Source organism: Sturnus vulgaris, chromosome 30 (genome assembly GCF_052056855.1).
Source record: "Sturnus vulgaris isolate bStuVul1 chromosome 30, bStuVul1.hap1, whole genome shotgun sequence".
Taxonomy (NCBI): Eukaryota; Metazoa; Chordata; class Aves; order Passeriformes; family Sturnidae; genus Sturnus; species Sturnus vulgaris.
The window spans coordinates 192520-220090 of record NC_142272.1 but is presented as its reverse complement, the minus strand read 5'-3'; the positions used below and the strand labels follow the sequence as shown (position 1 = coordinate 220090).

The 27571-nt window shown below is 67.4% G+C and overlaps 3 protein-coding genes across 20 annotated transcripts; 1 reads left to right on the top strand and 2 right to left on the bottom strand.

The window, feature by feature from the left end:
• The first annotated feature begins 610 nt into the window (after nucleotides 1–610).
• On the top strand, nucleotides 611–7658 carry MAP3K12 (mitogen-activated protein kinase kinase kinase 12). The gene is made up of 13 exons (XM_014893095.2): nucleotides 611–947; nucleotides 1497–1680; nucleotides 2202–2393; nucleotides 3154–3312; nucleotides 3501–3659; nucleotides 3975–4083; nucleotides 4249–4358; nucleotides 4534–4650; nucleotides 4839–4976; nucleotides 5357–5795; nucleotides 6013–6083; nucleotides 6169–6421; nucleotides 6688–7658. Exons 1-13 carry the CDS (start codon nucleotides 620–622, stop codon nucleotides 6778–6780), a joined length of 2352 nt encoding a protein of 783 aa, XP_014748581.2. The 5' UTR covers nucleotides 611–619; the 3' UTR covers nucleotides 6781–7658.
• PCBP2 (poly(rC) binding protein 2) lies at nucleotides 7313–21424 on the bottom strand. Of its 18 annotated transcripts, none has more exons than XM_088180724.1 (16): nucleotides 21221–21424; nucleotides 19053–19161; nucleotides 18679–18702; nucleotides 18531–18563; nucleotides 17971–18087; nucleotides 16656–16787; nucleotides 15992–16120; nucleotides 15523–15597; nucleotides 14087–14173; nucleotides 13847–13912; nucleotides 12939–12980; nucleotides 11912–11984; nucleotides 11464–11502; nucleotides 10562–10614; nucleotides 9943–10112; nucleotides 7313–7873 (listed from the first exon to the last, which is right to left on the bottom strand). In XM_088180724.1, exons 2-16 carry the CDS (start codon nucleotides 19119–19121, stop codon nucleotides 7837–7839), a joined length of 1146 nt encoding a protein of 381 aa, XP_088036850.1. In that variant the 5' UTR covers nucleotides 19122–19161; nucleotides 21221–21424; the 3' UTR covers nucleotides 7313–7836. The 18 variants fall into 18 exon arrangements, with proteins under 18 accessions (XP_088036850.1, XP_088036852.1, XP_088036853.1 ...); XM_088180714.1 differs by lacking the exon at nucleotides 7313–7873 and adding an exon at nucleotides 8355–9212; XM_088180726.1 differs by lacking the exon at nucleotides 11464–11502.
• A 387-nt stretch (nucleotides 21425–21811) lies between these two features.
• AMHR2 (anti-Mullerian hormone receptor type 2) lies at nucleotides 21812–27571 on the bottom strand. The gene is made up of 16 exons (XM_088180613.1): nucleotides 27567–27571; nucleotides 26992–27341; nucleotides 26380–26510; nucleotides 26311–26328; nucleotides 26060–26183; nucleotides 25572–25681; nucleotides 25019–25243; nucleotides 24609–24723; nucleotides 24348–24508; nucleotides 24012–24159; nucleotides 23806–23942; nucleotides 23226–23369; nucleotides 23103–23146; nucleotides 22684–22724; nucleotides 22225–22592; nucleotides 21812–22144 (listed from the first exon to the last, which is right to left on the bottom strand). The coding sequence occupies exons 1-16, from the start codon at nucleotides 27569–27571 to the stop codon at nucleotides 22103–22105; spliced, it is 2163 nt and encodes a 720-aa protein (XP_088036739.1). The 3' UTR covers nucleotides 21812–22102.

Below are 27571 nucleotides of genomic sequence, written 5' to 3'. Positions count from 1 at the left end.
GACACGGGCCCGGCGCTGTCGCGTGTCGCAGCCGCGACCCCGCGACCCCCGCGGGTCCCGAGCCCCCCCGGGCGCCGCTCCCCGCTCGTGCCTCAGTTTCCCCGGGGGAGGGGAGGGGGGCCGGCTCCATCCCCGGCCGGGATGACGTCACCGTGTGACGTGATGTCACCACGGGGGGACACGCGCGACACCTGGAGGGGCGGGGTCGTGTCCCCCTCCCCCGCGGGTCCCTCGGGGTGACGTTCAGCCCCTCCCCCGCCACCCCCGTGACTCACCCCCCCCCCCCAATTTCGGTGATGACATCATCGCCGGGCGCGCTGTTGCCATGGCAACCGTCCCCCGCCCCGGGGACCCCTCGTGCCTCAGTTTACCCCGAGGCGGCGGCGCGTGCCCGGGGCTGGCCCGGCCCCGGCACTTTGGGGGCACGCGGGTGTGCAAAGGGGTCACGGGCGAGTCTGGGGGGTCCCCTGGCCTGGCTCCGTGGGGCTCGCGCCTCTGGGCAGGGCCCGCAGCCGTGCCCGGGGGTGCTGGGGGGGGCTCGCCCCCCATTCCGGGGTGACCGAGGGCCGCGCTGTCCGCTCGCCCGCCCCGCTGAGCGCTCGCCCCGCAGGCTCCGGCCATGGCCTGCCTGCACGAGACCCGCACTCCGTCGCCGTCGCTGGCGCTGCCGTCGGACGGGACCCCCGAGCAGGAGCTGACCCCCACCCAGTGCGTCCTGCGCGATGTCCTGCCCGCCCCCAGCGCCCCCCCCGAGGCCTGGCCCCGCCGGGGGGGCTCCCGGCCCCCCGAGCTCGGCCCCGAGGCCGCGGGGCCGCTGGCGGCCGATGCCGCCCACCTGCGCTGCCAGGCCGGGGGCGGCTTCCTGGAGGGGCTCTTCGGGTGCCTGAAGCCCGTGTGGACAATGATCGGGAAAGCGTACGCGGCTGAGCACAAACACCCGCCCGAGGGTGAGCGGGGACGGCGACGGGGACAGCGGGGACAGTGCGGGAACGGGGGGACAATGGGGGGAACGGGGGGACAATGGGGGAACGGGGGGACAATGGGGGAACGGGGGGACAATGGGGGAAAGGGGGGACAATGGGGGGAAAGGGGGGACAATGGGGGGAAAGGGGGGACAATGGGGGAACGGGGGACAATGGGGGGAACGGGGGACAATGGGGGGAACGGGGGGGACAATGGGGGAAAGGGGGGACAATGGGGGAAAGGGGGCCGGGGGAAAGGGGGAGTGGAGGATGGGGTAAAGGGGGTTCAAAGCAGGGTCCAGGGGGGTAAAGCGGGGGGTGAGAGGGACAAAGGAGGGCCTGAGGAGAAAAGAGGGGGTGAAGGGCAAAAGGGGTGGGGGAGAAAGGAGGGTCTGAGGGGGCAAAGGAGGAGTGTGGGTGTGTGGGTGCACCATGGGGATGGGGGTGCCCTGGGGGTGCCCTGGGCACTCCTGGGGTGTGGGTGCCACGGCCGGGGGTCCTGCGGGGTGGGTGCCATGGCCGTGGTGCCCGCAGACCCCTGGGAGGTGCCGTTCGAGGAGATCCTGGACCTGCAGTGGGTGGGCAGCGGGGCGCAGGGCGCCGTGTTCCTGGGCCGCTTCCACGGCGAGGAGGTGGCCGTGAAGAAGGTGCGGGACCTCAAGGAGACCGACATCAAACACCTGCGCAAGCTCAAGCACCCCAACATCATCACCTTCAAGTGAGCGGGGGCTGCCAGCTCCGGCGGGGGCACGGGGACACTGCAGCAATGGGGACACCACGAGCATGGGGACACCACGAGCATGGGGACACTGCAGCAATGGGGACACTGTGGGCATGGGGACACCACGAGCATGGGGACACCACAGGCATGGGGACACCGCAGGAATGGGGCACGGCATGGGGCATGGGGCATGCTGGAACATGGACATGGCACGGACACAGCATGGGCATGGAATGGGCATGGAATGGACACAGCATGGAAATGGCATGGACACGGCATGGACACAGCATGGACACGGCATGGACACGGCATGGACACGGCATGGATTCGGGATGGATTCGGGATGGATTCGGGATGGATTCGGGATGGACATCGGATGGACACGGCCACAGAGGTCACGGGCTCGGGGACCCCCAGCATGGCCCAGCCCAAGGCTCAGGGCACCCCGGTGGGGTGTCCTGGATGGGGTGGTGGCCCCGGTGGCCCCGGCGGGCGCTGAGGTGCCGCTGTGCCCGCAGGGGCGTGTGCACCCAGGCCCCCTGTTACTGCATCATCATGGAGTTCTGCGCCCAGGGCCAGCTCTACGAGGTGCTGCGTGCCGGCCGCAAGGTCACCCCGTCCCTGCTGGTCGACTGGTCCATGGGCATCGCCGGCGGCATGAACTACCTGCACCTGCACAAGATCATCCACCGCGACCTCAAGTCGCCCAAGTGAGCCGGGGACGGGGCTCGGGGCACCCCTGGGTGCCCCCGGGCGTGGGGACGTGCATGGGGCGGGTGCCGTGTCCCTCCTGTGCTGTGCCCGTGCTGGTGCCCATGAGCTGTGTCACCGTGGCAGTGCCACTCCTGCCCGTGCTGGTGGCGTCCCCTCCACAGGAGCACGCTCCTGGCACTGCAGTCCATGCAGGGGCCGTGCCATGGTGGCCTTGTGCCCGTGGGGTCCCACGTCCATTCCGGAATCACGTCCGTGCTGGTGCCATGTCCGTGGCGGTGTCCCATGGCAGTGCCATGGCCATGGTGGCATTGCCCCATGCTGTTGGTGTCACACCCCAGTGCCGTGTCTGTGCTGTCCCCTGCCCTGTCCGTGTTGGTGTTGTCCCATGTTGGTGCCATGTCTGCATTGTCACTGTTGTCCCCTGCCCTGTCCCTGCTGTCCCCCCGTGCCGTGACCCGGTGGTGCTCGCAGCAGCTGCGTGCCCGCGGCGCTGCTGTGCCCGTGTCACTGGTGTGTCACTGGTGTGTCACTGGTGTGTCACTGGCGTGTCACTGCTGTGTCACTGCTGTGTCACTGGTGTGTCACTGGTGTGTCACTGCTGTGTCTTTGGCGTGTCATTGGCGTGTCATTGGTGTGTCTCTGGCGTGTCATTGGCGTGTCATTGGTGTGTCTCTGGCGTGTCATTGGCGTGTCACTGGCGTGTCACTGCTGTGTCACTGGCGTGTCTCTGGCGTGGTGCTGAGCGATTGTCCCCAGCATGCTCATCACCTACGACGACGTGGTGAAGATCTCGGACTTTGGCACCTCCAAGGAACTCATCGACAAGAGCACCAAGATGTCGTTCGCCGGCACCGTGGCCTGGATGGCGCCCGAGGTCATCCGCAACGAGCCCGTGTCCGAGAAGGTGGACATCTGGTGAGGCTGCGGGGACACTGGGGACACAGCACGGGCAGGAAGTGGGGACAGGAGACATTGTGGGGGTGCCAAGGACACGGGGGGGCACCAGAGATCAGGACACTGGGGACACTGGGGACAGCAGAGTGGATAGCAGTGCGGGGACAGCAGGAGGCCGCTGTGGGTGACGGGGCCGTGGGTGCCCACAGGTCCTTCGGGGTGGTGCTGTGGGAGCTGCTGACGGGCGAGATCCCCTACAAGGACGTGGACTCGTCGGCCATAATCTGGGGCGTGGGCAGCAACAGCCTCCACCTGCCCGTCCCCTCCAGCTGCCCCGATGGCTTCAAGGTGCTGCTGCGCCAGTGCTGGTGAGTGCCCGGGGACGCCCCAAGGGACGCCCTGGGGACGCTCAGTGGGCACCCCTGGCATGGGGGACCCCTCCACAGAGGGGGCCATGGGCCCAGCACGAGGCACCTGCCCCCGTGGGCAGGGCAGGGGGGTGCTCTGGTTGCAGCAGTGCCCCCCATGTGTCCTGTGCACCCTTCTCTGCCACTGCTCCCCAAAACCTTCAGGACCCCCCAGCACTCCCAACGTCTCCCAGAACCCCCCTGAGACCTCCCAGACCCCCCCCAGCACCCCCCAAAGCCCCCAGCCCACCCTCGGTGCCGTGTCCTTCCCCCCAGGAACAGCAAACCCCGGAACCGGCCGTCCTTCCGCCAGATCCTGCTGCACCTCGACATCGCCTCGGCCGATGTCCTGTCCACCCCCCAGGAGACCTACTTCAAATCCCAGGTACCCGGAGCTCAGCACGGCCCGTGCTCCAGTTCCACGGGGCCGCAGCACCCGCGGCGGCCGGACCGGGGCAGTGACAGGGCAGTGACGGGGCAGTGACGGGGCAGTGACGGGGCAGTGACAGGGCAGTGACGGGGCAGTGACAGCGCTGTCCCCGCGCCGCAGGCCGAGTGGCGGGAGGAGGTGAAGCTGCACTTCGAGAAGATCAAATCGGAGGGGACGTGTCTGCACCGGCTGGAGGAGGAGCTGATCAACCGCCGGCGCGAGGAGCTGCGGTGGGGCCGGGCTGGGGGCACTGGGAGCACTGGGAAGGGGCAGGGGGACACCGGCGGTGGTGGGGCACAGGGAGGGCTGTGGGTCACCGTCCCTGCTGCGGGGCCATGAGATCCCTGTCCCTGTCCCCCGGCGGGTGTCCCCGGCTCCGCGTCCTGACGCCACGCGTGTCCCCAGGCACGCGCTGGACATCCGGGAGCACTACGAGCGGAAACTGGAGCGAGCCAACAACCTCTACATGGAGCTCAGCGCGCTCATGCTGCAGCTGGAGCTCAAGGAGAAGGAGCTGCTCAGGTGGGTGGGCAGCACCCCCAAAATCACCCCCAGCACGCCCCGTGCCCATCCCATGGCCACTCCTGCCCGTGGCCAGCCCTTTGTCCGCCCCACGCTTATCCCGTGGCCACTCCCGCCGGCCATGGCCGCTCCCCGGGCCCCGCTTGCCGCGGGCAGGGGCGCGGGTGCCCACGCGTGGCCCGTGGCAGGCGGGAGCAGGCCCTGGAGAAGCGCTACCCCGGGCTCTTCAAGCCGCGGGTGCCGCGGGGGCTCCTGCACGGCAACGCCGTCGAGACCCTCATCAAGAAACGCAACGTGCCCCAGAAACTCTCGCCCCACGGCAAGCGGTGAGCGGGGGCCGGGGACCCTCGGGGGGCACCTAGGGGTTGGGGGAGATGGGGGAAAATGGGGGGCAAATGGGGAGAAATGGGGGGAAAACGGAGGTGCTGGGGATTTGGGGTGAGGGGACGTGGATGTGGGGTCGTTTGGGGCACTGGGGGAGCGCGTTCTGGGGGTGGGGGTGTCTGGGCCCTTTGGGGAGGGGGGGATGCTCCGGGTGTGCAGATGTTTGGGGTCCTCGGAGTGGGGTTCTGGGGTGCTTGGGGCAGTTCTGGGGCTGCAGACGCCAGTGTCCCTTGCAGGGAGGGGGGATCTTTGGATATCCCAGGGCCCCCCCGGTGCCTGGATCCCCATCCACAGCCCTTCCCCGTGTCCCTCCCGTGTCCAGCCCCGACATCCTGAAGCCGGAGGTGCTGCTGCCCAAGCTGGACGCGGCCATGACGCAGGTGGCCCTGCCGGGGTGTCCCAAGGGCCCCCCGTCCCCCGGGCGCAGCCGCCGGGCCAAGGGGCGCCACCGCAAGGCGGGGCCCCGGGGGGGCTGCGGGGAGCCGGGACCCGAGGCCGGAACCCCCCGGGGTCCCCCCGCCACCGCCGCCAGCCCCGACATCCTCGGGGGCACCCTGGAGGCCGCGGGTGTCCCCCCGGCCACGGTACCTGATGTGGGACCCGAGGGGGCGACGGGCACCCAAGGGTCCCCCCCGGCGCAGCCCCCCACTCCCGGGGAGCCTGAACGGGAGAGCGGGGCCGGCCGGGGGGGGAAAGGGGGGGCCGGGCAGCACCTGACCCCCGCGGCTCTGCTGTACCGGGCGGCCGTCACCCGCGGGCAGGTGAGACCCCAGAGCCCCGCGACCCTTCGAGGGGGAGGGAGGACACGGGGGGAGCCCTCGGGGAAGGGCGGGGAATGGATCCCTGGATTTTGGAGAGGGGCTCGGGGAGGGGGCGTCAGGAATCCCCGCTCCCTCGCGGGGTGGGGGCGGGTCGGGACCGAGGGTCCTTCCCGAGGGGCACCAGGAGGACCCCAACGCCCCCTCCGTGTGCCCCCAGAAACGGGGGGTCTCGTCGGAGGAGGAGGAGGGCGAGGTGGACAGCGAGGTGGAGCTGCCGCTGCGGCAGAGGTGGGTGCTGCCCCCCCCGCGGGTGCTCCGGGGGTGTCCGGACCCCCCCCGGGTCCTCACACCGAACCCCCCTCGCCCCTCCCAGGTGGCCCCCAGGGATGAGCAAGCGCCAGTCGCTGTCCACCTTCAGCTCGGAGAACTTCTCGGACGGGGACGGCGACGAGGGCCACACGAGCGAGCCATCGCACAGCGCCACGCCCGACGTGGGCAGCACCAACACGGACGAGCGCCCCGATGACCGCTCCGAGGATCTGCTGTCCCAGGGCTCCGAGATCCCGCTGGACGCGGCTCCCCCCGAGGGGCCCGGCCGCCGGCACGGGGGGCTCAGCCCCACCAAGGTGATGCCCCCCACCAGGGACGGGCACCGGGGTGGGGTGAGGTCCCCTAAGCCCCCCAGGAATGGTCCCCATGGGGTGGGGTGAGGTCCCCTAAGCCCCCCGGGAATGGTCCCCATGGGGTGGGGTGGGGTCTCTGAGTCCCCCAGGAATGGTCCCCATGGGGTGAGTGGGGGGTCTCTGAGCCCCCCACATTGGGGTGGCCAAGGGAAGGGGTCCCAGGCCCCCTGCCCTGGGATGTCCCCATGTCCCCGTTTGTGTCCCCCCAGGTCTCCGAGGACTCGGACTGTGACAGTGCAGAGCTGGACCACTCAGGCAGCGGCGAGGGGCCCCCCCGGCCCACAGCCCCCCCGGGCCTGTGACCTGTGTGCCCCCCACACCCCCACCCTGCACTCCCCCACTTGTACAGCCCCAAATATTTATATAAATATCTATTGCTCTCTACTGCGGCTGCTGCTGGGGGTTCGTGGCCTCCTTTGTTTGTGCAGGTCCCACTCAAACACCCCAAATTCACAGCGGGGGCTGAGCCTCCCCTTCCTTACTGGTGGCACTGGGAGGGGTTTGTGTCACCCCCGGGGGTCCCAGGGGGGACAGCAGAGAGGGAACAGAACCAGCAGTGGGTTCCCACTGAAGACCAGTTTGGGGGGAAAAGGGGAAGATCCCCGAAAATTCATCAGAGGGGTCAAAGCTCCGTCCCCCGTACGGGAATGGGTTCATCCCATTCCAAGGCACCCAAACTGGGCCAGACTGGGAGCACTGGGTTGGTTCTCCACCCCCTGGAAGGATCCCAAACACCAGCTGGGGTGGTTCATCCCTCTCCAGAACCAAACTGGACCATACTGGGAGCACTGGGAAGAGCCAGGGGGGTTTCAAATAAAGACTGAGACAGGCAGATCCATTAACCAAAATATCCTGCAGGTTCTATTCACAAGGAAAAGCTCCAGTCCATCTTTTTATTCAGTTTTTTTTTGAAAAATTTCCTGACGTTACAGAACTAAACTGAAATGTTTTTTTTTTTGTTTTTTTTTGCTTTTTTTTCGTTTTTCTTCCACTCTTACATTTCATGACAAAAACAGAAACTTCATGAGCCGAAAAAACGGGGAGAGGAGGGGAGAAGGTGCTGGGGGGGTGGGGAGAGGAGAGAGAAGCTTTATAAAACTAAGATCTGGGGTTCAGCAATTTTAAGAGCTGAACGAAGGAATTAAAATGCTTTTAATTTGAGAGGAAAAAATATAACCCCGAAAAACAGAACAAAAACAAAAAAAACAAAACAAAAAAAAAAATTTTTTTTTGAAACAAACTGAACCTGGTGAGTGGCGCGAGGCTGGAGGAACCGAAAATGTACAAACTAGTTTAAAACCTGGGTCGGTGCTAAGGGGCCGCAGATGGATGGCGAGGCGGGGGGGTCCGGGGCCCCCCTAACTGCTGCCCATGCCCCCGGTCTCCGAGGAGAGCCTGCAACGAGAAAAGGGCGTCAGAGGGACCCCCCAGCACCGAGACGTGGCAGGGCCGCCCTCGGGGGACGGGGGCAGGAAGGCGCCACAGGGACCCCCTCGGGAGGGGGCGGGGGGCTCTGCACAAGCAGCCAGGAAAGGGAGGAGCCCCCCCGGCCTGGGCTGAGCGTGGGGGGCTCTGCTCTGAGGGTCTGGGGAGGGGGAGACCCCCGGGACCCCCCCGAGGGGGTGGGGAGGAGGCAGCGGAGGAGGGGGAGCGCAGGGAAAGGGCAGGGACCCCCCGGGTGGCAGGGGGTGCAGGGCACACACAGACACGGCAGAGGGTCCCCGAGCCAGCAGGGACCCCCGAGGCCAGCCCACCCCCCCCGGCCCCTCCGGGCTCGGCCCTCGCTGGGATTGAGGGGAGTGGGTGGGGGGAGACCCCCCGAGGCAGAGGGGACCCCCGGGCCGGGCCCGCTGCGGCACACATCTACCAGAGCAGATTCTCACCGTGGCAACTTTATTACAGGTACAGACAGTTAAGAGAGGACAGGTGAGGCCCCCCCAGGGCACCGGGGATGCAGTTCCCCCTCCCACGGAAAAAAAAAAATAATCACACACTCCCTTCCCTCCCTCCACCCCCTATCCCACCCCAAACCCCCACAACTGTGCCCAAACTACTCAAAAAAGGGAAGAAAAAAAAAAAAAAAAAAAAAAAACGGGAAAAGGAGGAGAAATGGAAAAAAAAAATATAAAAAAATGTAACAAGCAACAACTACAGGCAGGCAGAGAAGGAATTGTGACCATCACAGGACAGAGGGACACAGTCTCTCGGCCGGCAAGGAAAGCTCTGCTGCTGCCAGGGCAGCGTGAGCTCCGTAAAAAAGGAAAAATCTAAAAAATACCCCAAAAATAATAATTAAAAAAAAAAAAAAAAAAGAGGAAAAAATAGAGAGGGAAAAAAAAAAAAAAAAAATTTGTTGTTCCAAGTCTCCTCTGCGGGGTCCCGGTGCTGGCAGCCCCTGGAGCAGCCTCAGTACGGGGAAAACCTTTGCTTCTCGGCTTTGAGTTTGTTAGTGACACAGGGCACGGCGGGCGCCGCGGCGCCTTTGGCCGCAGACACGACATTTAGCGCCAGGAGAGGGACAGGTTTCATGCCAAGCAGACTGGAGACACAAGGGGCGGTCGGAAGAGGGTTGGGGAGGCTGGAGGGTGCGTCGGAGGCCCCCGCGGTGGCGAGCGAGGGGGTGGTGGTGGAGGAGGAAGAAGAAGAAGGGGTGGAGGATTGAGAGAGGTTGATGCTGAGGTGGTCAGGGATCGTGACGGAGGCTGCCTGGGAGGAGGGTTTAGCGCTTTCTAAACTGTAACAGAGGAAAAAAGGAAAACAACAAAAAAAGAAAAACAAAAAAAAAAAAGGAAAAAAATAAAAAAAAAAGAAGAAAAAAAAAGGAAAAAAAAAAAACACGGGTGTGGGTGGGAGGGAAGGAACAGCACAAAATGCGAAAAAAAAGCACAGGACAAACAGCGAAAACGGCGCAGGAGCCGAGCTGGGGGAGGAGGAGGAGGGAGGGAAGGAGCAGGGAGGGAGGGAGGGAGGGATGGGAAGGGAAGGGATGGGACGGTGCTGCCAGGCCTGGCCCAGCTGCACACGGGACCCCCACACCCCCCAGAGGAGCCCGGCTCAGCCCCCAGGATCCCCCGAGGGCCAGGAAGGAGCCGAAGTCCAGAGGCGACCACCAGCAGCTGCTGCCGTGCAGCGGCAGGGACGCGGCCCGGGGACCCCCAGCCCCTCTCAGCTCCCGGCAGGGATCAGGGGACACGGGGACACCACGACGGGCCCCGAGCAGAGCCAGGCGCTGCCAGCAGCACCAGCGGCTCCGGGATGCTGGGCAGCCCCTCCTGCCACCCCTCGGGGGGCACAGCAGAGGCTCTGCAGTGCCAGGCTCCCCCCAGCCCCCTCCTCACCCTGCAGCATTCCTGGAGGCGATGGCAGCGGGGAACGGGGACAGCAGGCACGGGGAGGGGACAGGGACAGAGGAAGGAAACCCCTTCCCCCATGCAGGGCACCCGGGAGGGCTCACGGGGACTCACCTGACATTGATTAGATACTGGGCCAGGCTGATGCTCGCTGCAGATCCAGTTATGGTCACCTGCCTGTCAGTGGAGCCTTCCACGGGGTTGGCAATCTTGATCTGAGCCCCGGACATCTGGCGGATCTCGTTGATCTTGGCGCCCTGACGCCCGATGATGCAGCCAATCAGCTGGGAAAGGAGAAAGAACGGGCTCAGCTCGGCCTCAGCCCTGCCCGGGCGCCGCCGGCGGGACCGGGCAGACACCGGCCTTGGAGGTGCCCAAAATGGTGACCGTGTGGCCCTCGGGGACTCAGTTCAGTGCTGGGGGGACAGTGGGACCTGGCGGCCTTTAAAGGCCTTCTCCAGCCTTAACAGTTCCATGATTATGGATTCCTGGGAGCGGGGCCTTAAGGAGCCGGAAAAAGGGGGGTCAGGGATTTAAAAAAAGGCTTTTTCGCCTTCAAGACCACTGGAATAGCGACAGGGGATGTGGTGGCAACCAGAGTGGCCTGAGGTGGTTTGGGGTGCAGCCACGAGCCCACCACAGCCTCAAAGGCAAGGACAGGACCCCAGAGCCCCCGAGAGAGGGGCAGACCCTAGGGACCCCCACCCCAAACCCCCCCCCCAGGGATACTCACATCGTTTGGAATGGTGAGTTCATGGGAGGTGGTTTGGGCAGAGGCATCCAAACCTGCTCAGAGACAGAGAGAGGGGGCCCAGGTGAGGGTGGGGGGCAGCTGGGGGGTGCAGCACCCCAAGTGCTGCCAGGGTCAGGGTCAGGCTGCCTGGGAGGGCTCCGAGCAGGGGGGGGAGGGCACAGCAGGCGGGGAGGTCACTCTGAGCCCCGCTGCTCCCCACCCCTGCCTCCCTGCTCCCCCTTGTCCCTGCTCTCCCCTCTGTGTCCCCTCCATCAAGGGGGACAATCCTGGAGCAGGGGGCTGGCACTGGGGGGCTCCAGCCGGGCACTCAGCTCTGCTCCCACCGCGGGGCCAGCTTCCAAAGGTACCGCTACCCTCCTCCTCCTCCTCCTCCCTGCAGCCCGGGGCCGTGCTATGCCAGCGGGCACTGGGAGGCTGCTCACACCCCACACAGGGCTGAGCTCTGCGCCTGGGGCCGTCTCAACAATTTCTTCCACTTCTCCCCCCTTCCCCAGCTCGCTCCCTGCGAGAGGGACGAGGCCTCGCACCGGGGCGTGGCAGGGGGACACAGCAGGTGACACCAGGGGCTGTCCCCCCTCCCGGGGCAGCTCCAGCTCCTCCTCAGCGGGGGGCTGCTCCCCTCTCTGTGTGTTTTTTGGGCTGGGGGGGGTTAAAGCTCGGGGCCCACAGCTCACTGGCACAGCCGAGCCTCCACCCAGTCCTGCTGCTCTCCCCTACCCAGCTGTGCCCCAGGGCCCGGCCAGGCTGCGCCTCCGGCCCTTCTGGGGCGCCCCTCAACCCCCTTTCCCCCCGATCCGGGCAGCATCTATCAGGCAGAACGAGACCCTGGGCAGCATCAATACGCAACAGAGCAACTACAGATCGTGTGTTTGGATCATTACCCCAATAGCCTTTCACCTCGGGAGAGCTGGAGTCAACGCCTGTTAAGATACAAGTCACAATGAGTTCGGCTGTCTCAAATTGAGAGCCCCAAATGGGTAGTTGTTTTCTTTCTTTCTTTTTTTAGGCAGTTTGGGTTTTTTGTTTTTTTTTTAGCCGTGTTAGCAAATCTAGAGCGAATTTGGTGCAGCTCAGCAGTCGCCTGCTTTAGGCCCGGAGTAGCCGGAGGGGAGAGCTGCGGGCCGGGGGTCACGGCTGCCAGGACGGGGGGCACGAGGGAAGCAGCGTGGATGGAGGGATGGAGGCCCTGCCCCTGCGGCCCCGCACACTCACAGCAGAGGTCACCTGGCCGGGCCCGGGGCAATGTTTGGGTTTAGGGTTTTGTGAGCACGGCCCCACGCGGGAGCCGGGCCGGGCACCAACGCACACGGAGAGAAGGAGTTTCCATACCACTGAATCCAGTGTTGCCATGAGACATTGGAAAGTGTGACTGTTGCATTGCCAACTGGTGCAGCTTGGTCAGCTAGAGGAGGGGAAGGGGGGGGAGAGAGAGGGAGAGGGAGAAAGAAGAGAGAAGCTGGCGTTAGCCATTTCCCGAGGCCGGGGGCCAGCACTCGCCGCGCGCACCCGCACGGACACGGCCCCGCCGCCCCCGCCCCGGCCCCTCGGCGCTGCCCCGGCCCGGCCGCGGGGCTGGGGGCTGTGCCCACCCCCCCTCGGTGCAGCAGGGGCTGGAGGAGCGCAGGAACAGAAGCAGAGAGGAGCGGGAGGAGGGAGCAGGTGCCGGCGGCACGGCGGGGAGCGCAGGGAGCGGGCACGGAGCTCTGCCGTGCCAGCCCGGCCTCCTCGGAGCCCCCGACCCCCCTCGCTGCCCTACAGGTGCCAGGAGCAGCGATCGGCCCCTACGGGATGAGGATGGGTGCCAGAGGATGGAGGTGTCCGACAGCGCCGGCCGCTGCCGGGATGGTCCCTCCGCTCCCGACCGGCCCCGCCGGGCTGGGCTGGGCCGGGTCCAACCCCCCGCCCCGACTGCCACCTGCGCCCTGAGAGCCGGGCCAGCTGTCCCCTGCCCCGGGAGAGCCACCGCGACAGAGCCACCGTGTGCTGGCTGGGGGGGCGGATCTCGTGCCAAATTGAGGGGGGGGCAAAGGAAAAGCCAGAGCTGGTGTGAAATGCCAAGCCAGGGAGAGGTGGGTTTGGAAAAAAAATATAATAAGGAGGAGGGAGGTGTCAGAGAGGAGGTGGGGGAGGATCCAAGGAGAGATCTGAGACTGGCTGAAGCTGGCTGCAGGAGGGCCAGCTGAGGTGGGGCGAGGTTTTTTTTGGGGGGTGGGAGGTGCTGGGGGAGCTCGGATCAGATCGAGTATTCGGCCCCAAGCTGAGCCAGCTCGAGTGGAGAAAGCACGGAGAAAATTTTTGGAAGGTGGGGGAGGAAAAGGGTGGATTTCAAGACAAGAAGTTGTAAATAAAAACTTACATCTGGCTGTGGAATGGCATACTGTCCTTGAATGGTATAGGCCTACAAAAGGAGGAAAACAGTCCTATTAACAACCATCGGACAGCCACCCAGGGACAGACAGATTTCAACTAGCCAGGAAGTCAGAGAGCCAAGGTGGAGAGTTCTCCGGGGCGAGGGAAGTGGGGCAGGAGAGGCGGGGACGGATAAATGCTGTCACAAGCAGTTTCTAGGCTGGCGGTTACTCGAATTGGCCTGACGTGGCGGCTACGGGGAGGGGGTGGGCAGAATCCGTGCCATCCCCCCCCCAAAAAAAAGGTGGCAGACAAAAAATAAGAATTTAAAAAAAAAAAAAAAAGAAAAAAAAAAAAAAAAAAAAAGAAAAAATTAAAAAAAAAAAAAAAAACCAACAAGAGAACGGCTGGGATCTTGATGAAGATGTTATGGTGTGGTGAGTCCGACAATGCTGCTATCCCTGCGCCCCCGCGCAGGCAGCGAGGCTCCAACGCCCCCGCCGGCCCTGCTGCTGCTCCTGGCCCCTCTCTGCCCCGGCCCGGCAGCTCCCCCGCCTCCCCTCCCACCCCAAAAAAAAAGTTTGCCCCGTTCCGAGTCCTCTCGTCACTCCACACGCCTAGGACAACGTCGCCGGGCAAGCTACAGGTCAGTGCTGGCGCTGGCTACCACTGCTCGACACGGCCCAGTGCTCGGAGGGGAACGAGGCGAGGGCCTGACCTGCCACAACTCCGTGTCCCCGAGGTTACAGGGGACGGCCACACACTTCAGATTCCTCCTGAAGCTACCCAGAAAGGGCGAGGCACTGGCTGGGGCCTGGCTGGCTAAGGTTTGGGGAGGTCTGGGGGGGCCGGGCAGGTGGGGGCGGGTGGGAGAGGAAGGGGAGAGGGGGGTACACAGCCTCACTTCCAGGTCACCGGAAGAACTGCAGCCCAGGCTGGAATTGGCCCAAGTTCGTTGCCATGCAGTGGCTGCCGGGTGGCCTGCGTGAGGAGAGGTTGGTGGGCTCAGAGTCCAGTTCCCAGTGGACAGGAGTCCACAGCACAAAAAGCCACCGTTGTCGGTTTTGGGGGACGGGGACAGGGATGCCACCCTTGTTGGCAGTCTCAGAGAGGCCAAGGATTGAACGGGCCGTGGAGACTGAACTCCCCTCTCACCTCCTGAGGTGGTCCCTCCAAGTCAGAGTTGAGGCACATGGATGGGGCGGTGTGGGGGTAGCTCGCACTGCCGCTGCTGTACCTGTCCTGTGGATAAATTAGAGGACTTCAGTCTCCAGGGCTGTCAATCCGAAACCTTTCGCTAACACCAAACTCAACATCCACATTAGCTCAGTGCTGATCGAGGGCTCGCCCTGCTCTAGGCACGACTCTGAGGACAGAGAGCGCAAGGCCCACGGGAGGGGGCCCGGGCGGCTGCCGCGGGCCTGGGCCGGGGACGGGGGCGGAAAGAAGGAAGGGGGAGAAGAGGGGCAAGGGGAGGGAAGAGATGCGTGGCCGTGGGAAGCCTGCTCCTCACTGCTCTAACGGGGAAGGCGGCCGGCTCCCGCCCGGGGGTCCGCAGCTGCGGCCCCGCCGCTGGCCAGGGGCGCGGGGGCTTCCCCCGGGGTGCAGAGCGGCGGGAGAAGCTGTCGGGGAGGCGGGAGGGGCGGGCTGACCGGGTTCAGATGGGGAGGAAGAGGCAGGGAGAAGGGCAGGGGTGGGGAGGAAGGGGACGGCGGCAGGTCCGTCCCCAGAACAAGCGTGGCGTGGCGGGGCCGGGAGGGGGGAGAGCAGAGTCAGGCCTGGCTCTCGGGGAGGCCGGCGGCAGCTACAGCCCTTCCCTGACCCCCTTCCCTGCCTACCGAGGCCCCCACTGACAAAGCCAGGCCCTGCCCACCCCGAGGGCTCTCCCTGGCAGCAGGAAGGCAGCGGATGCGTTGTGGCCGTGGTTTCTCCGAGCTCTGGGACAGCCCCGGGGGCCGCAGGGTGGCCCTGGTGGCACCTGGGCCCCGCCTGCCGCCAGCCCGAGGGCTTCCGGGTGCTTGGAACCCCAGGGGACACCTGTCCCCTGCAAGGTGGCTCAGGGTGGGGCTCGGGCCACTCCCCAGCTCAGCGCAGGAGGGACTGAAGCCCAGTCTACCTGACACTACTCCTGTCCGACACCCTCCCCTCCTGTGAGACGAAGCCTTTGCGCACCCCAACCCTACCCATGGCACAGGCTGAGCCTTTGCACCCCGAGAACCGGTGGCAGAGAGCAGAGAACCCCCAACCTCCGGGCCAGTCACCCACAGGAAGTCACAGCGAGTCCTTGGAGCCAGCCGGGGGCAGAGCCTGGCTTAGGCAGCTCGGCCCCATTCAAACCCTACTGCCGCCACCACGCTGGCACATGGCTTTTTGGCTGGTTAATTCTAGGAGAGTTTTCCAGCACCCTCTCCTCCCCAATCGGCCCTTTTCCCTGCTGCCACCCCTGAGCAGGGGCGGCTGGAGCTGGCTCTGGGGGCCGAGGGCACAGCGTGGGTGACGGGCACGCGGAGCGGCCGGGACAGCTCGGAACGACCCCCAGCCCTCCCCTCGCCAGCCCACCCCGCACCCCAGGAGCAGAGGAGAGGCCTTACCTGGCCGCCTGCAAAGATGACGGGAGAGCTGGATGGCTTGGGTCGGTACGGGATGGTGACACCCTTCGGGGGAGACTGGGTGAAGGCAGAGAGGACAAGGACAGGTCAGGCACCGAGCGCTGCTGGCACCAGCAGCTCCCTCCCCACAGCCCAGGGCTCTGCTCTGCACTGCCAGCTGGCCCTTTGGGCACCCAAATGGGCCCTTTGGGCACCCAGGGCACGGTTACTTCTTCCTCCCAGGACCCCCAGGAGCACGGCAGGGCCGTGGGTGACACCATGAGCTGCTCTCGAGGCCCCGCTCGACCCCGGTTTTAAGCAGCTCCAAAAGCCTCACCTGGATGAGGCTGTAATCCCCAGCTATCCTTTTATCCCCCAGCAGCTGCTTTGCTCTCCCCCTGAGCATTTCCAGCCCTCCAAGGGCAGCAGGACGCCCTGCAGCCCGAGGGACAGGCCCGGGCAGGGGCCCTACCTCAAGCATGACGACGCAGATCTGTTTGACGCACTCGATGATGGACTGTGGGATCCCAGCAATGGTGATGGCTCGCTCAGTCGAGTTGGGCAGCATGTCCCCTGCCACCTGGACCTGTGCCCCCGTGCTCTGCCAAGCCGAGGGTTAAAAATAGCCCGTCAGACCCCGGACAGGGCTGAGAGCTCAGCGACGAACCCCGTGCGTGGTTATACATAGCCAAAACTGCCCCCCCAGCTCCTCCTTTCCCCAAAATAAAGTCCTTTAATCCCAGCTGCAAACAATTCCGTCACCAGAGCCTGAGGCGGCAGAGGGGACCTGGCCTCAGCCTGTCCCTGTAACCCAAGCCAAGCCGGTCTCCATGCCAGCAGAGTTAATCCAGCAGCACCAGGTGCTTAAATGGCACGGCCAAGGGAGCACATCTCCCTCTCTAAAATCTGGGAAAAGCCCAGGGAAGGGTCACCACGAGTCATGGGAAGGGGGCAGCAAGGCCCCAGGCATCCAGCTGTGAGCGACAGTAGCAGGCAGAGCAAGGTCTGCCCTGAGTCTCAGTTTCCGAGCACTAAAAATACAGGGAGCTCCAAAAATCCCCGGAGACGCCACATCCCTGGGGTGGGGACACCTGAACCCGCCCCCCGTGGGTCCCCCCAGGCTGGGCACCACGCACCTCTCGGATCTCCTTGATCTTGCAGCCTCCCTTGCCAATGAGGGACCCGCACTGGCTGGCAGGGACCACGAGCCGGAGGGTGACCGGGGGCCGGCTGGCAGCTGTGCTGTTGGTCATGGAGCTGCTGATGTCCTGCGAGGAAGAGGAGGTGTTGAGGGCCCAGCCCTGCTGCGAGGGCACGCGCTGGGGACGTGCCCGGCACGGGGACAGGGACAGGGAGGTGACGCTGGCACCAGCGGCCCAGGCCAAGGTGACCTCGGGGCTTTCCCAGTCCCGTTTCCCAGGACTTCCTCAGCGGCCCAGAAAAAAAACACAGATATATTTTGGGGAAGCAGCAGCCAAGCTCTGCTGCCTCAACAGAAACGGGTTTAGGCACGGCCCCGGGCTGGATCCCACCTCAGCCAGGCAGGAACCAGAGCTGGAAGGGGACAAGGGACTGGGGGCGGGGGGGCTCGGGGACTCCACGGCTCCAGGGTCAGCGCGGAGCCTCCCACTGCACCAGGGATCAAGGCAGCAGCTCCGGGAAAAACAATCCCGGCGCCGATTACAGCGGTCATGTGCTGGCAGGGGGAGGGGAGGCACAAGGCCAGGGCTCAACTGACCTACTAAAAGCAGAGCCTCGGCTCCAAGGCCGGAGCCCAGAGCGCTGCAGAGCCGTGCAGCCCTTGGAGGACTTGGCTCCCTGCATCGGGCACAAACAGCTCCAAGCTCTGCAGCCCCTAAGGCTGCGGTGAGAGCAGGGGGGTTTGGGGACAGAGCTGCCAGCACAGCGTTGCTCCTCCCTGGGTAGCGTCCCAAATGCAAAGGACAACAGAATTTGTATCCCCACAGGCGAGGTGAGGGCTACAGAGCGCTGCCCCACACCAGATGAGGGGCACTCCCAACTCCAACATGGAGCAGGATGGAAATCTCGACATCACAGAGCCCTGAGCAGGCTCTAACAGCTGCAAGATCCAGGTTATCCAACAGCAAAATCCCCCTAGAATTCACTGGTTTAACAGGACACGATGCAGGACCTCCAGCCCCACACGGCTGCAGCCCCAGAGCAGAGCCCTGCAGTGTGCTGGGGGGAAGTGGCAGCAGCACGAGCAGAGCCAGGGGGATTCCAAGCTCCTGTCCCTGTGGGGCTCTGGCTCCAGCACTGCCTGGACCTTGCCCTGGCGCAGGGCCGGACAAAGATCGGGGGCCAGGCGGGGAAACGTCGGCTGCCCGAGCAGAACAACGGCCCCGGGCCCCCTGGGGCCCATCCCGGGCTCAGCCCATCCAGAGAGGAGGGACAAACAGGGGCAGTGACTGCAGGGGCCCGTGGACACACCTCTTCCAGTTTGTCAATGATCATCGCAAAAGCTTTGAAGATGGCGTTGGTGGGTCCCGCGAGGGTGATGATCCGCTCGGGGCAGTTCCCTTCCGAGATGTTGATGCGAGCTCCGCTCTGCGGGGAGGCAAATGCCACCTCAGTGCTCCGGCAGCTCCTCAGGATTCCTCCGGATCCCCCGCTGGGGACACAGCCCTCCCTCCTCCTCCTCCTCCTCCCCTCCCTCGGCTCGGGCAGCCATCTTCTCCTCCTCGGCTTCCTGCCGCGCCTGCCCACACCTCCCGGCATTCCCCGCGCCGCCGCCGCCGCCGCCGCCGCGCTGCCTGCGGAGCCCGCGGAGCCCGCGGAGCCCGGCCAGCCCCGCCGGCCGTCCATCCTCTGCCCTGTCCGTCCATCCTGCCCTGTCCATCCAGCCCCGCCGGCCGGCCGTCCATCCTGCCCCGTCCATCCTGCCCTCTCCATCCATCCTGCCCTGTCCATCCAGCCCCGTCCGTCCAGCCCCGTCCATCCATCGGTCTGTCCGCCCTGCCCCATCATCCTGCCCTGCTCCCCTCACTCACCTCCTCACGCATCTTCTTCACCGACTCCCCTTTCTGTGAGGGACAAGAGAAGGGAGAGAGGCGTCAGCGCGGCTGCAGGGAGGGAGGGAGGGAGGGGGACGAGGGGAGAAGGGGAAAGGAGGGCTAGGGGAGTTCGTTCCTCACTTACCTTCCCAATGATGCTTCCCACCTCCTGGGATGGAAACAAAAGCACCATTAGTCAGCGTTTTAAAAACTCCTGGAGTCCCAAGCCTAAACTCGGTTCTCTTCACAGTCAAAACAAGCTCCTGAACACTTGAGATCTGCCACTCAGATAACCGGGCTTTATCCCAGTTGTGCTGATCTTGCTCCCACCTTAGCTCCCCATCAGATCGTTCCCCCCACACCCCATAATTATTTTCTTCGCTGGACCTGCCCGGGTGCCAGCAGCACATTCCTGAGCCCACAGCAGCTCCAGCAGACCCCAGAACCAGGGGAGCAGCCAGCCCAGCCCAGCCCAGCCCGTGGCCGGCAGGCTCCCCACAGAGGGCTGGGGACACGAACCTTTCCGTGCATGAGTAGCCGGATGGTGAGTGTGACATTGAGACCCCCTTCGATGACTCCGGTGTCCATGGTGGGCTCGGCTCAGGCTGCGGCAGCGCTCGGGCCTCGGCTGGGGGGAGAGGGGCTGGGTGAGTGAGGGGCTGCGACTGGAGGGGCTCTGCCAATCCCCCCCGCCCGTCCAGGCAGGATTGCAGCCCCCCCGTGCTGCTTCTCCCCTCAAATCGCCCCCCGGCAGCGCTGGGCCAATCCACGGCGCTTTGGCTCCTGTGCCTATGAATCTCCAGGGCTGAACCGGCCCGAGCCCACCGGGATCCAGCCCCTCTCGGGACCACGAGGGTCCCCCTCAGCCCCTGCCCCGTCCCAGCCCTGCTGCTTGCAGGAGTTGTTCCCTGAGGGACAAATGAGTACTTTAGGGTGACCCCCCAGTAGCACTGGGGACACAAATAGCTCCTGGACACAACCAGGGATCCCAAGAGGACACTGAGGACTAATTGCGGTCCCTACAGCTCCGGGGAAGCTGCTCCCTGCGACCCCCAAACTTCCCCCAGCCCAAGTCTTCCCGCCCCTGCCCGACGGGAGCAGGAGCCCCAGGTCCGGGGTTTGGGAAGTCGGGATTACGGAGAAAATAAAATAAACTCCATCGGCCTCTCCGAGCCCTGAGCCCGCGCGGGGCCTCTCGAGCAGGTTCCGAGGCGATTCCCTCAGACCCAGATAAGGCCACATGAGCGCACGATCAGGTTTCAAACCACCTGAGTCGGCAGCGGTTGCAAAACAGCCCGGCCGGCCCCAGCCGAGCGTTTCACGGCAATCCGGTAAATAAACTCCCATTTCGGCCCCCGCTTCTGCCCCATCAAAGTTTAACCACGGCCGGGGCAGGGCCGGGGCCGCGCTGGCACCGCGGGGTTTGGCCGCGGCCTCTCTGAGCTCAGCCCCACATCCCCCCCACATCCAGCCCGGTTCGGGGAGCAGAGCCGGGGGTCGGGGCCCCGGCAGCGGGGCGAGAGCGGAGCGGGCCCGGGGACAAAAGGAGCCGAGCGGCTCCTCCGGGCGTGCGGCGGGCCCGGGCCGGGCTCCCAGCGAGGCTCCTCCGCAGGGAAACTTCCCCGAAACGATCCCAAAGCCGGGGACGGGGCTGCTGGGTCGGGACGTGGCTCCGAAGCGAGCCCGTGCCCGAGGCGGGGACGCGGCTCCTGCGCGGGGGGGGGGGGAACCGGGCCGGGGGTCCCGGCTCCGAGCCCGGCCGGGGGAAGCGGGAAGGGAGCGGCTGTCCCGGAGAGACCCCCGCGGCCACGATGGAGCCCCCGGGATGGGGCCCAACCACAGGGCTGGCGAGGGAGATCGCGGGCCGGCAGCTCCGAACAGGACCCGGAGCCCGGCGGGGGAAACTGGCCGAGTTCTGGGAGAGCGGGGGGGCCTCGAGGAGAAATGGGCCCCTGGATCCCGAACCGGGCCGAGAGGCACCGGCCCAGGGTTCCGAACCCCCCTGGACCGGGGATCGCCGTTCGGCTCCGAGCAGGCCCGGGGGGAAGATCCCGGATTACCGGGGGGGGGGGGGCGGCGCCGCGCGCGCCCGTCCGTGCCCCCCCTTCCCGCTCCGGCGGGGGGAAAACAACAGCGCGGGATGGCGGAAAAACCGGGCCCGGGCGGGAAAAGAAAAAACTCCTAAAATTAAAAAAGAAAACTGAAAGAAAAAAAAAAATAAAACGTAAACTCCAAGAAATCGGAGTAGAAAGAAAAGGGGAGGAAAAAAAAAAAACTCCCCACGCCCCTCGGGGCCCCCCCCGCGCCCGGCCCGGGCGGGGGGCGGCGGCGCCATGTGACGCACGCGGCGCCCCGAGCCCCCCCGGCCCGGTTCCGGCGGGGGGGGCCGCGGGGGGGGCGGCGGGAGGCGGCAGCGGCGGCCCCCGAGCCCCCAGGGCCGTTTCTGCCGCCGGCCGGCGGCGCGGGGCGCGCGGGCCGCACAGGCCGCACAGGCCGCGCAGGCCGCGGGCGCCGTGAGGGCGCGGCCGGCGGGGGGGCGGCGGGGGGGGGCCGCGAGAGAGCCCGGCCCGGGCCGGATCGGACCCGGATGGCGGCCGGGGGGGCGCGGGGGGGCCCGCGGGGAGGGCCGGGGGGCGGCGGTGGGGGGGCGATGGGGGGGGGGGGGGGGGATCGGGGGTCGGGCCTACCTGTGTCGGCGCCGGTAACGGCGTTGGGCGAAGGGCGCTCCGGGCGGAGCGGGAGGAGGGAGGGCGGGAGGGAGGGGGGGGGAGGCGGGGAGGGAGCGCGGCGGGCGGGCGCGCGGGATGGCGGCGGCGGCGGCGCGGGCGCGGCTGCTCCGGCTGCGGCGGCCGCGGGTCTGGGAGGGGGCGGCGGGCGCGGCCCGATTTACACCCGCCCCGACCCGGAAACGCACCGCGCGCGCGGGGCGGGACAGAGCGGCCGCCGCCCCGCACAGCGCCCCCCGGCGGCGCGGAGGTCCGGGAGGGGAGTGGGGGGCACTGGGGGGCACTGGGGGAGTATTGGGGGATAATGAGGAATAATGGGGGCACTGGGAGAGCTCGGGGGAAATTGGGGGCAAATGGAAGCGATTAAAGGTGCGGTAGAATTGTGTATGGGGAGCTCTGGGGCAACTGGAGGGCAATAGGAAGGCCTGGAGGGCAATAGGGGCACCGGGGGCAGAGGGGCACGGGGGGCAGTCCCCCCTCCCGAGGAGCACTGGGGGTTTGAGTCCCCCCCAAGCCCAGCCCCCTACCAGGCGAAGGAGACGCTGACACACATTGGGATGTCCCAGAGCTTTATTGGGGGACAGCGGGGGCACCCCTGGGACCCCCCAGGGGATGGTGGCAGGGGGACAGGGTGAGGGCCTGGGGGCTCCCAGGGGCTCCCGGGGTGTCCCGGGTGCTCACAAGGGTGCTAAGAGGTCCCAGGTGGCTCCTGGTGGTCCCAAGGTTTCCAGGAGATCCTGGAGGGTCCCGGCTAATTCTGGGGGTCTGGAGGGTCCCGGCTGATTTTGGGGGGTCCTGGAGTGTCCCGGGTGATTCTGGGGGGTCCTGGGGATGTCAGGAGCCTCAGTCGGAGCTGCTCGAGGAGGACGATGACGACGAAGAGCGCTGGGGGGGACAGAAGAGCCATGAGCCCCCCAAGGAGCCCCCAAGGGTGACCCCCCGTATCCCCCCCCGGGTGCCCCCACCTTGTGCCTCTTGTGAGCCTTCTTCATCCTCTTCTTCATCTTCTTCGCCGCCTTCTTGTCCAGCCCGGGGGGGAACGAGGGGAGCACCCCAGGGTGGGGCAGCACCCCTGGGTGGGGCAGCACCCCCGGGTGCGGGGGCACCCCCGGGTAGGGGGGCTGCGGCGGGGGGGGACCCAAGGGGGGGCCCGAGGGGGCGAGGGGAGGCCCCGGGGGGCACAGGGGGGGCCCAGCGGGGTACGGGGGCTGCCCGGGCCCCCCCAGAGGGTTGGGGGGCGCCGCAGGGGGGGGGTACAGGGGGTTGGGGGGTGGGACCTGGGGGGGGTACGTGGGGTTCGGGGGGTACACGGGGTTGGGGGGGGGCGGCTGTCCTGAGGGGGGGAGAAAAGAGGAGATTGAGGGGAGGGGTCTGACCCCGGGGGTGTCACGGCAGCCCCCCCAGCTCGGGGTGTCCCCCTGTACCTGCACCTGGGTTCCACATGGCAGGAGACTCCAGGACCTGGGGGGGCACAGGGGGTGAGCGGGGACCCCCCCAAACCCCCCCGGCACCCAGAGCAAACTGAGTCACGGAAACTTTGGGGGTCTCAGCCGGGACTGGATCGAGGCGGGTGGGGGGGGCGGCGGGGGGTCGGAGGGTTTGGGGTGCACGGGGGGGGTTTGGGGGTGCCGGGGGGCTTTGGGGGTACGGGGGGATTCGGGGGTGCAGGGGGATTTGCGGGTGCAGCGGCGGCTGCAGGCGGAGTTTGGGATCGGGGGGGATTTGGGGGTGCGCAGGGATGGCAGGGGAGCTCGGAGGGTGCTCAGGGATGTTTTTGGGTGCCGGGGGGTCCGGGGGCTCCGCTCCCACCTTCGCTCCGGCCGCGGCCCCTCCCGGAAGGAAGCGGGGGGCGGGGCTTGGCCCGGGGCTCCTCCCCGGGGGCGGGGCCTTCCCGTGCCCCCCCCCGCCCCGGTTCCCGGTTCCCGGTTCCCGGTCCCGCCCCGTGCCTCAGTTTCCCCGCACGCACCTGGCGGGGCGCGGGGTCGCCCGGGGCCGGTGCAGGCCCCGCGGCCAAGCGCTGGAGCCGCTGCAGCGCCCGCTCGGCCGAGAGCCGCGCCTCGGGGTCCGGGTCCCAGCAATCCTCCAGCAGCTCCGGCAGAGCACCCCCGGGCTGCGGGACCCCCCGGCTCAGCGGGGACCCCGGACGGGAGAAACACGCGCGGGGACTCCCCCGAACGAGAACAGCCCCCGGTACCCTCAGCGGCACCGCTGGGCAGCGGGGAGGGAACGCCCGGGCAGCGAACCCCCCAAACACCCCTGGAACCCCGGCAGGGACCCCCGCCTCGGATTCCCTGAGTCACCCCGCACCCCCCTGAGACCCTGTGGGACCCCCGGGGTGACACCCCAAAACAGGGGCAGGGGCACCCCGGGTACCCTCAGCATCCTTGGGCTGCTGGGAGGGGACACCGTGGGCACCCCAAACACCGCTGGGTGCCCCATGGGCACCCAGGTAGGGACACCCCCTTGCACACCCTGCACCTCCCCGGGATGCCCGCGGGCACCCTTGGCCACCCGGCCGGGGGTCCCGGGGGTCCCGGGGGTCTGACCTGGGGGGCGCGGTGCCAGGCCGGGGGGATGAGCGGCCGCCGCCTCTCGTCCGCAGCCAAACGGCGGAGCTGAGCCCCGGTGGGGCTGGAGCCCAGCTCGGCCTCGTACGCGAGCCGGAACGGCGGCACCGGGGCTCCTGCGGGGCGGGCGGGGGTCAGCGGGGCCGGGGGGCCGCGGGCAGCGCGGGGGGACCCGCGGGGCTCACCGGGGCTCAGCGCCTGGCAGCGGGACAGGATCTCCCAGAGCAGCAGCGCCAGCGCGTAGACATCGGCCTGGCGCAGCGCCCGGCCCCAGGCCCGCAGGTCCAGGCTCTCGTCCAGGATCTCGGGTGCCAGGTACCGCTGGGTGCCCGCCTGCGGGCCCGGGGCCCTGAGCTGGGGGACACGGGGCCACCGGGGCCACCGGGGCCACCAGACCCCCCCGCCAGGTCCAGGCTCATGTGGGGGCGAGGGCTCAGCCCACGCTACCAGTGACATCTCGGGTGTCATCGCCACCCCAGGGCTGTCACCTCCCCTTCCCATTGCCATCCCAGCCCTGTCACCTTCCGGATGGTCACCGCGTGCCGAGCGCCCGCGCTGTCCTGGGCGCGCGGTGGCAGCGCCAGCGCCAGCCCGAAGTCGCCGATGGCGCAGGTCCCGTCCTCCCGCACCAGCACGTTCTGGCTGCTCAGGTCCCGGTGCACCACGCTGGGCTTGTACAGCCCTGGGGGCACCGGGGGTCACGGGGGCACAGGGCACGGGGAGCCCAGGGCAGAGCCCGGAGCGGGGCGACAGGGCAGGGACAGCCCGGGTGCCACCCTCACCGTCACGCCACAGCTCCTGGTGCAGGAAGGCCAAGCCGCGGGCCAGGGACAGCGCCAGGCGCACGCTGCCCGCCCAGGTCCCCACGTGCTGCCCCAGGAAGTGGCGCAGGGAGCCCTGGGGACACGCGAGGGACACGGCTGGGGACGTGGGGCACCCTCCGGTATCTCCCACACATCTCCCCACCGGCCCCCCATCCCCACCCCTGCGCTCCCCGCATCCCCACGCACACCCCGAGCCCCCAGGCCCCCGTTACGCCCGTACTCCCCGAGCCCCCCACACTCCTGTTACCCCTCCGAGCCCCCCAAACTCCTGTTACCCCTCCGAGCCGCCCAAACTCCTGTCATCCCCCGAACCCCCCAAACTCCTGTTACCCCCCCCGTTGCCCCCCGAGCCCCCCGAGGTGACCCACGGCCGGGTAGAGCTGCAGGACCAGGAGCCCCCCTCGGGCGCGGGGCGCGGCCGCGCGGGTGTCCAGCAGCCTGGCCACGTTCTCGTGCTCCATCAGCGGCAGCGCGTGCACGGCGCGTTCGGCCGCGAACCTCCGGCCAGCCCCGGCCGCGAACGCCTTGATGGCCACGGGCCGCTGGCGCAGCGTCCCCCGCCACACCGCCGAGAACCGCCCCGACTGCAGCACCTGCCCCGCGGGGACACCGCGGGGGACAAGGGACACGGCTGGCACCGAGTGTCCCCAGCCCCCCGACACACAGGGATTTTCATATCCAAGCACCTTTGGGGGTCCCCGGGCACCCTCAGCGCTATTGTGCCACCCCCGGACTGATGCCCCCTCTGCCATAGGGGTCCCTCCCCATGTGGGTGCCCCCTCCCAGCACCACCTCCTTACTGGCCCTCCCGCTGAGGTGCCCCCGTGGGGTGTCCCCCCCGTTGGGTGCCCCTCGCCCCGTGGCTGTTCCCCCGTGGGTGGCCCCCCCATTGGTGTCCCTCGCCCCACGGGCGCCCCGCACCTGCAGGAAGTCCAGCGCAGGCAGGTCCGAGCTGGGGGGCTCCGGGGGGACCCCGATTCTCCGCTCCCCCCGCGGTGGCCGCCCCGTGCGGGCCCTTGTCCAGCGCAGTCCTGGATGGGGAACACCAGGGACACCCCCATCCGGGGACCCCCCACACAGGAACCCCCCAAATCAGGGACACGGGACCTGGGCACACCAGGGACCAACAGCCCCCCCTCACCACGCAGCGGACACGGGGAATGTGGCATCCCGGGACCCTCGGGACAGTGACACCTCACCCGGGACACCCCACCCCAGGGGGTCACGAGGACACCAGGGACCCCCTGCCGCAGGGACAAGGTGACAAAACACTTGGAGACCCCCCCGCCTCCACCCCGAGAGACTCTGGGAATACCAGGGCTGTGGCATTTGGGGACACCCAGGGGACATCGGGTAGGGAGTGGCTGTGCCCAGGGGTTCCCCCGTCCCGGCCGTGTCCCGGTCCCTACCGAGGATGCCCAGACAGGTGAGGAGGATGAGGAGGAGGGGGCTGGCACCCCACAGCCACAAGGTCCCCGCGGAGCCCCCCTGACCAGGCACTGGGGACAGAGACCGCGGTGACACGGAGCCCCCCTAACCCCAGGTGAGCGGGGTGGTGATGGGGGACACTTGAGGGGATCCTATGGCTTTCCTAGTCTCCAGTCCGCACTGGGTCCCACCCTCCCCCGTGGGTCCCCTGAAGGTCTCAGGATCCCCCGGCGGGTCCTCCCTGTGTCCCCTCCCCGGGTGCCCCCCAACCCCCGCCCGTGCCTGTCGCTGTCGCCGTCGCTGTCGCGGTGGCGTTGCCGTTGCAGAGGTGGCCGTGGCACAGGCACAGGAGCACGGAGCTGCCGGGGTGGCCCGCGGGGCTGGGGGCGCAGGTGGCCGAGGGACAGGCGTCCCCCCGGCCTCCCCAGCAGCCTGGGACCAGCGGCACGGTCACTCGGGGGTGCAGGGGGACCGGGGGGAGCCCCTGTGCGGGTCCCCCCCGCAGCTGCTCCTCCCCAGCGCCGTCGGCTGCAGCCGCTGCTCAAGGCCAAGGCCAAACGCAGCCGCTGGGGAGGGACCAGAACGCCCCCAGCCCCCCCGGCGGGATCAGACCCCCCAGGGCAGGACCAAACCCCTCCTGTCCTGCCCCAAAATCCCCCCAGGGCAGGACCAAACCCCTCCTGTCCTGCCCCAAAATCCCCCCAGGGCAGGACCAAACCCCTCCGTCCTACCCCAAAATCCCCCCAGGGCAGGACCAAACCCCTCCGTCCTGCCCCAAAATTCCCCTGGGAAGGGGCAGGACCAAGCCGCTCCATCCTCCCCCATCCCCTTCTGCCCCTCCACGCCCCCGGGGCAGGCTCAAACCGCAGCCCCCGTTTCCCCCTCCCCAATTCCCCGGTCCCGGGGGTCTCACCCTGCACCAGAGCGTGGCTGCGGTTCCAGATGCCGACGCAGCATTGCCCGGGGGGGCAGCGAACGGCGGCGGCCGCCGCGCCCCCCGCGACCCCCAGCGCGCCCCGCACGCTCGGGTGCTTGTAGGACACGCAGGTCAGGTTCTGGGGGCCTGGGGGGACACACGCGCACCTGGGGGTGGCTTCTAAGCCTCCAAAAAGCCCCCCCCAGCCTCGTCCGTGCCCCCCCAGCACCCACCTGGGTGCCCCATGGGAGCCTCCGCGGGGCCGGTGGGGAGCGGAGCCGAGCAGGAGGAGGAGGAGGAGGAAGAGAAGGAGATGGAGGAGGAGAAGAAGGAGGAGGAGGAAGGTGCTGCCCCCGCATCAGGGAGGAGAGAGCCGGGGTGTCTGGGGGGCAGCCAGGCCTGGCCCCCGCCCTGAGCACCCAAATGGAGCTCAGTGTCTCCTGTCCCTGCTGGTGCCACTCTGGGACCGACTGTACCCCCAAAAACCGGCCCGTGACCCCCCAAACCCGGCCTGTGCCACCCCAAATGGAGCTCAGTGTTCCCTGTCCCCACTGGTGTCATTCAGGACTGACTGCAT

Coding starts and splice junctions, on each gene's coding strand:
- MAP3K12 (XM_014893095.2), top strand. CDS start 620: ATGGCCTGCCTGCACGAGACCCGCACTCCGTCGCCGTCGCTGGCGCTG. Junction 4,359..4,533: donor CGCCGGCGCGAGGAGCTGCG/GTGGGGCCGGGC, acceptor GCGTGTCCCCAG/GCACGCGCTGGACATCCGGG. Junction 6,422..6,687: donor GGGGGCTCAGCCCCACCAAG/GTGATGCCCCCC, acceptor GTGTCCCCCCAG/GTCTCCGAGGACTCGGACTG.
- PCBP2 (XM_088180714.1), bottom strand. CDS start 19,121: ATGGACACCGGAGTCATCGAAGGGGGTCTCAATGTCACACTCACCATC. Junction 18,703..19,052: donor GGCTACTCATGCACGGAAAG/GTTCGTGTCCCC, acceptor TTTCCATCCCAG/GAGGTGGGAAGCATCATTGG. Junction 14,174..15,522: donor TCATCTTTGCAGGCGGCCAG/GTAAGGCCTCTC, acceptor ATTTATCCACAG/GACAGGTACAGCAGCGGCAG.
- AMHR2 (XM_088180613.1), bottom strand. Junction 24,724..25,018: donor TCCTGCAGCTCTACCCGGCC/GTGGGTCACCTC, acceptor GCGTGTCCCCAG/GGCTCCCTGCGCCACTTCCT. Junction 22,593..22,683: donor CATGTGGAACCCAGGTGCAG/GTACAGGGGGAC, acceptor TCCCCCCCTCAG/GACAGCCGCCCCCCCCCAAC.